At 41.5% G+C, this 7,633-nt stretch overlaps 1 protein-coding gene across 1 annotated transcript; it reads left to right on the forward strand.

The window, feature by feature from the left end:
* The first annotated feature begins 4,129 nt into the window (after positions 1-4,129).
* LOC146342414 (olfactory receptor 11G2-like) lies at positions 4,130-5,128 on the forward strand. The gene has a single exon (XM_084807831.1). The coding sequence runs from the start codon at positions 4,169-4,171 to the stop codon at positions 5,126-5,128; it is 960 nt and encodes a 319-aa protein (XP_084663957.1). The 5' UTR covers positions 4,130-4,168.
* The last annotated feature ends 2,505 nt before the right edge of the window (positions 5,129-7,633 follow it).

Genomic DNA, 7,633 nt, shown 5'->3' on the forward strand with positions numbered 1-7,633 from the left:
GCTGGAGAACCTGTGGTTTAGAGTGCGCTGTTCACAATGCCATGGTCACAGGTTCATTCCCATAGAGCCCAAAGGTTAACTTTATTTTTGTTCAGTGTTGGTTAAAAGTGAACACATTCTGAAATCCAGTTTTCTCAGAATATTCCCTGACACAGCCACACTTTAGGCCTGTGCATGGAACAATATTCCTTTAACAAATCTCTAGGACCTGTTCGAGAGTCAGATTGCAGTGTGCCTTTCTATGAGATAGGATCTCTTAATGCCATGCTGGCATTTGCTGTGCACCTGCAAGTAGATACATTCAATGTTTCTACATTAAGCAAACCCCCACAAAAACCCAGGTCCTTTCCAGAGCTTCCTGCTTTCGGTTTCTTTGTGAGATTAGGAAGGGTTTCTTTACAGTGCAGCCACGTGGTTTGAACCGAGGGAGTGCCTTCTTCCCTCCCTGGCATGTGTGCAAAGAAGGGGGGGAGTCTTGTTTTCGTAGCTTAACTTCTGGTGTACTGTTTTCTCGCAGCCCCCAGGATTGGAAACATCTGATTTACTTCTGAGTAGACATAAGATGTAAGATTGTGCTGTAAGTCCGCAACCCCTGGCACACTTATGTGGGATTAAGCTGCATTGAACTCAGTGGAACTTACTTCTGAGTAGACATAAGAGCCCCCTTTAAGTCTGCAACCCTTGGCACACCTACTTTGGAGTAAGCCCCATTGAACTTAATAGGGTGCTCTGAAACAACAGAGGATGTTGCTTCTGAGCTTGGTGGGGTGGGGGATCAGATGTGTCTCCCTTCATTGTAGGGAGGCATTTTACCATCTTCTCTCTCCCCAGTTGAGAAATGTAGAGGCAGGAGAAGCAAACGGCAGGTGATTCTTGCCCTGTCTCCTGTCAAATCTCATCCTGACCGCATGTGCCCCTCGCAACTGAAAACAAATGACCACAGCAGGCAGACACAGCAGTTTCTTCCACTATTAGAGAATTTCACAGGGAGGCCATGGTGCTCCTGTTCTGTGGGCTGGAAAAAATACCACATTTTTTGCATTTGAGGAAAACAGGAGATAGGCTGGAGGAAATAGCGGGACACCCTGGAGGGTAATGGCGTCATCATCTAAAGAGCCTGCCAACTTCCAAGAGGGAGCCATCTCAATAGCAGGATAAGAACTCCGTGTGATGAACCCCATCGATTCCAGTAAGAGTGGGAGGGAGATCTTTCTGCTGCTGCATTGACTGGCTCCAGGATATATGTGAGTAAATAAGCTACCCTTAATTTACAAACGTATATTAATGTATATTAAAATGCATATTAACAATAATATGCCTATTATTGTTGTATCTTTTACCACAAGGGAGAGGGGGACACCTAGGGTATTTTCTGCCTCAAAAGGCCTTGACTATTCTGGTATCCCTGCCTCATGATTTCAGCTTAAGGGTGTGTGCCAGTTGCTGCTAAGCTTGAGGCAGCAAAATGTCATGGGCCATTCCAAAGTAGACCTGCGGTGTTGGCAGCTATTTTCCAGGGCAGTGTGGAATGATGGCAGGGGCTATTACAACACACACACAGGTAAACACACATGAAAATATTCAGAAAATATTAGGCAAAAGTGATCTTTTTGCGGGGAGGGGCAGGAGAAAGCCCTCAGAAATTTCTCTGAAAATACTCTTCTGAGAAATTTTGGAATAAGGAGAATCCTGTCTCCTGAGATATGCTGTTTTAAAACAAACATGTATTGTTCCTGGGAGAGATGTTCCCAAGGTTCATTCTGTCCCCAATTAAAACTGCAGTCAAAAGGAGGAATCAGTGGCATTTCAACTCTGGTCTGCATATCCACATGGTGACTTTCTGCCATCAAGCCCACAATATGGTCCCGCCTGTCCTTCCCTCCATCAGTCCTGCAGACCAGGATAATGCATAGAGACCAGCATTCATCCCCCCGCAATTCTGTGAATGCACATCTGGTGAGCTGTCTGCTGGATGGATCAACATTTTGATTCCTGCTGAGGTGCTGAAATGAGGGTAATAATTAAGGCAAAGGAGACTCAAGAAGAAAAAGGAGAGGTTGGATGGGAAAGGGTGTCTATTTTCAGTGGCATTTTAAACTAAGCAGTGCTCAGCCTGAAAGGGATACTGAAGTGATAGGTGCTTGGAAGCCATCCCAAGCTTTTGGAAGGAGGAGATCGGAGCAAACATAATACGTAGATAAATATGAATGTGAGGTGGAAATATTTCTGAATTGAGTGTGCCACACTCATGAAACAATTTACTATGGGAACAGCCAAGGAAAGAAAAGAGTGAATTTGAATTACGGTTTTTCTAACTTGCAGACACCACCCATATGCTTTTACTGTTGTGAAGTTGTCCAGCCAAAGTGAGGAAGGTGGTTCATCATACTTTCCCATCTATTCATGCCAAAAGATATTATCAACCAATTCTCCTTTGTTACGCTTGCTAATAGCCTCAGATAGCCTTCCTCACTCTGGTTGCCTTCCAGATGTGGCTGGAGGATGCTGGGAGTTGTAGTCCAGCACATCTGCATTTGTAATCCAACACATGCTGGGGTTTAGTCCAACACATCTCCAGGGCAGCACGGTGGTGAAGGCTAGTCTAGCACGATTGACTGGATGCCCCCCCACTTCTGCATGGTAAGACTACTCAGTGTCAGACAAAATGGCACGAATGTGGGGCTTGATCAAGATTTAAGCATACCTAGAGGATACCCACTGAAATCAATGAGATGTGGGTGAGTCATGACTCACTTAACTTCCATAGATTTAAATAGGTCTCCCTTAATTATGACTAAATCTGGATCCAACCCATGGGGTGGAGCCAGATGGTTTTGTTTTGTTTTCTTTATTGTAGTTTGAATATGGAAGCAGAAAGATCTTTGGGATAAAGTACATCTCTGTGGTGACTGAATTATCTGGTGTATTATGGCATATATTACAATTTATACTTAATCAGAAAATAGTTACTTCTGAGGAATAATGGGACAAAAGGAATGGCCCAATACATTCCATAATGGCAAGTCTGCCTAGCCTTTGCCATAGATAGATAGATAGATAGATAGATAGATAGATAGAATCACACACACACACACACACACACACACACACACACAAAATATGCCATAAATTGCAATGGCAAATGTGCTTAGCCTTTGTCTTTTCATATATCTGTATCCATGTCTGTCTGTCTATCTGTCTGTCTGTCTGACTGACTGTCTGTCTGTGTGTCTATCATCTCCCTTAAATATACAAATACAACATATAGACACCATGAATGCATTGGGTTGGGCTTAGACTTACTCATGCTTAAAGTAGACGCATTGAAATCAATGAGACAAGTGAATTATTACTCAGCCCATATATGCTAACATGTATCGATATGCCCATACTAAGTTTTGTAATTGCTCTTCCCAAAGTACCATTGCTGCATTCTCTGTTGTGATGCCCGAATTGTGGAACCCAATAGATGTGTGACTTGTATTGACTTTGTACTCTTTTCAGCACCTGGGAGAATTCCTCTTTTCTTCTTCTTTTCTTTTTTTTGCCCAAGCATTTTTAAGTTGGTTGATGTGAGTTGGGTAATTTATTTTATGTTAATGTTTGATGTTTTATTGTTTTCATGATATCTGCATTCATTTTTAATTATCTTTTCATATTCTGCATTAGTATCTGTAGATGAAGAAATATCTATATCTATATCCATTTCTACCTATAGATAGATAGAGATAGAGATAGATATGCATTTATATACAGACACACACATGTATGTGTGTGTGTATATATAATTAATTTAGGAGCATCTTTGCTCCAGGATGCAGTTATTTGCTTTATCTAGCCATCGTACAAGTATTTTTAGTCACCAACCTACATAATATGCATAAATATTTGGGCAATTCAAGCCACCTATTGTAATGGGCTTTTGCAAATTAAATGCAGATATTCATGGGTTGTTTTGTTTCCTTTAAAAGTTTATTATTAATTCATTCCATTTTTTTATTGTCAACATAGGTATCCACATTAGAACATTTTAAAGTAAAATAGGACTCTTGATATAACATTCATGTTTCTAATTGTTAGGTAGCCTGTCATCAAAGAGGCAGGTAGGACTAGAATATATAAAGTAACTTATACATCCTGTGATAGCAATTTTGTCATTTGATTCCAGATGGAGTTGGCCAATGGGACCACCGTCCGGGAATTCGTTTTGCTGGGATTTGAAGTTGAGCCAGAGAAACGATTCATGCTCCTCATTTTTTTCACCATTCTCTATGTGCTCACTTTAGCTGAGAACATCACCATTATCACATTGGTGTTTGTGGATGCCCACTTGGCCAGGATTCCTATGTACATCCTGCTGAGCAACTTCTCCTGGCTGGAGATGTGCTATGTGTCCAGCACTGTGCCCCGGATGCTCTTTGACCTGGCATCCCCTCATGGAATTATTTCCTTTCATGCCTGTTTTCTCCAGTTCTACATCTTATTTTCTCTTGGTAACACTGAATTCTTCTTCCTCTCAGCCATGGCTTTGGATCGGTACTTGGCCATTTGCCACCCACTGCGCTACTCAGAGATCATGTCCCCAAATTCCTGCTATTGCCTGGTGGCTGCTTGTTGGGTCCTTGGATTCCTTGGGTACATTCTCCCAGTGACTTTGATTTCCAAGTTGTCCTTCTGTGGACCTAATAGAATTCACCATTTTCTGTGTGATCCTGGGCCAATTTTGTCTCTGGCCTGCCCTCTACTTGGTACTGCTCCCCTTGTCTTCCAAATAGTTGCGAATGCCTTGTTTTTAGGCAATGTCTTCTTTGTTGTGCTATCGTATGGCACTGTAATTTTCACCCTCATGAAATCCTCTAACCAAGGCAGTTGTAGGAAGGCCTTTTCTACTATATCGATGCATCTAGTGGTTGTGACACTTTTCTATGGCTCAGTAGGAGGGATGTATTTAATACCAGGTGGAGAAAGTCAATCAGAGGTCACTAAGGCAATAACAGTGTTTTATGCTGCCATTACACCCTTTCTCAACCCCCTGATCTACTGTTTGAGAAACAATCAGGTGAAAGAAGCACTGGGCAGGTTGCTGAGGAGAAAGTTTAGTTTTCTGATGACAAAGGTCACAGGATAAAATGACTGCATGTGTGCTGGGGATGGGGAGTAAGAATTAAACCAAACTGAACCACCCATTTGAAGAGATGAAATCCATGTATTCAAAGTCAGGAAAGAGTGGAACAAGTCCCTTCTTAGCATTTCATATGGGCCATTCTGGATGAACCAGAACTAAGCTGAGGATCATAATGGCTGCTTGGCCACCTCACAGCACTACAAGGAAGTTTAACTCTCCCTTTGAGGACTGGAATACAAACCACAAACTAATAGAGACAGATTGTCCCATTTGAGTAAATGTTATGTTATGAATGAAATAAAGTAATTACCCAATTTTTATAAAATATGGCAGCCTGACTTCATAATTTTCATGTCTCCTAAGAATGAAAAACATCATCAACATGCAATAAAAATAGTTATATGAAAACTCTGTTATGTCTTGTGCTGATCAGGGTAAAGTAGACACATGCCAGCTTGCAGGGTGAGCTAACAACGAACTTTAAAAAAAGGTAAAGGTAAAGGTGTCCCCAACCAGTCGTGTCCGACTCTAGGGTGTGGTGCTCATCTCCATTTCTAAGCCGAAGAGCCAGCACTGTCCGAAGACACTTCCGTAGTCATGTGGCAGGCATGACTGAACACCGAGGTGCACGGAACGCTGTTACCTTTCCCGCCGAAGCGGTACCTATTTATCTACTTGCAATTTCTTGCTTTCGAACTGCTAGGTTGGCAGAAGCTGGGACTGAAGACGGGAGCTCACTCCGTCACGCAGCACTCGGGTCTCGAACTGCTGTCCTGCCGACCTTCCGGTCTGCAGTTCAGTGTCTTAACCACTAAGCCACCGCGGCCCATAACAACGAACTTTACTCCTCCCAATAAGCAAATACATATACAGGCACTACCACTGCCATCTGGTAGCAGTGAATGAACCACACTACTTTTACATACATTACCCCCCCCCCCATTTAAACTTAGTTGGCCAAGTAATCCTTCCAGATTTTTGGTTTCAGTTTCCTGCCATACCTGGAATAACTTGCTTGCTGTTCTGCTTTTACTGTGTTGGTGTCCTCTTTGCTTTTGTTGTCATCTCTTGGGTTCAGTTCCAATTCTTCTGTGTTCTCTTGTGAATTTGACTCCTGATCTGTTTCTGTTTTTGACAACTGCTCTGTAGCTTCCTGGTTGCTTTGGTCTGCTGCATCCTCATCACATGTGCTCTGTTTTGTCCAGCATAAATTCTTTCTGTTTCATCTATATTCTTTTCCATTCCCCATGTTTACTAGAGATGATCTTGGTGTTTTTGCTTTGCTGTTACTGTTACAGGTATGCATTGTCCTTCCTTTTGTTGCATCCTTACACATTGTCCCTCTTATAATGGTTTAAGGTGTCCCTTATTTCTATCATAGTAAGCCTTCTGTTTGATTTTCTGTTGGCTTGCTTTGTTTCTGATATCCTCACTCAGTTCTTTGTGTTCTGGCATTTAGTTGACTTGGTCTTGTAAGTAGCTGTGATCTGAGACTTCTGCGAATCAGTAGTTGTGCTTGTGATGTTTCTCCTACAACAGGAGCATTCCTGTAGTTTAGCAAGCCTGGATATATGTCTTGGTGGCTCTGTTGTGTCTTTTAAAGCATATTTTTCATGACTTGCACATATTTTTCAGCTAGTCCATTTGCTTGTGGAAAATATGGGCTGGTTCATGAATGAATCCTCATCCTTTAGCAAATGTTGCAAATTCAGCTGAGCTGTATAGAGGACCATTATCTGAAACTATTTCCTCACATATGCCATGCCATGCCATGCCATTATGGACTTCATGTGGTTTATGACTGTGGCTGCTGTTGTGTCTTTTAACTGTACAGTTTCTGGATATCTGCTATAATAGTCAATCATGAGTAGACAATTTTTCTGTTCAAATGTGAACAAATCAGTTCCTAATTTCTGCCATGGTCTTTCTGGAAGCTCATTGGTTATCACTGGTTCTCCTGTGTTGGATCTCTGATATTCCAGACAGGTTGAGCACTTTGCTATCATGTCTTCTATTTGTGAACACATCCCAGGCCAATTTATTTATTTATTTATTTATTTATTTATTTTATTTCTATACTGCCCCATAGCTGAAGCTCTCTGGGCAGTTTACGAAAGTTAAAACTTTAAAATACAAAATACAAAGTTTAAAAACCATTTACATAAAACATATGAACTATATATAGAACAACATATAACTAAAAACAACTTTGAACTAAAAACATTTTTTTAAAAATCCAACAACAAAACACAGCTTAAAACAACACTGCTTAAAACAGTATACAAAAGTCAGCAAAAGGAACAAGAGTTCTAAAAAGAGAAGGCCTGCCGGAATAACAGCATCTTTAACGCCTGCTTAAAAACCTTCAATGAGATCAGCAGGTTCATTTCAACCAGCAGGTCATTCCACAATTGAGGGGAGGCAAAGGAAATGCTTGTCTTGCATGTAGCTGCCAATCTCACATTAGGCAGCCATAGCAGATAGCCCTCAGACGACCTTAAGTGGTGG

The sequence above is a fragment of the Heloderma suspectum genome, chromosome 6 (genome assembly GCF_057233095.1).
Source record: "Heloderma suspectum isolate Gila_16-S chromosome 6, 16-S_ref, whole genome shotgun sequence".
NCBI classification, from domain to species: Eukaryota; Metazoa; Chordata; class Lepidosauria; order Squamata; family Helodermatidae; genus Heloderma; species Heloderma suspectum.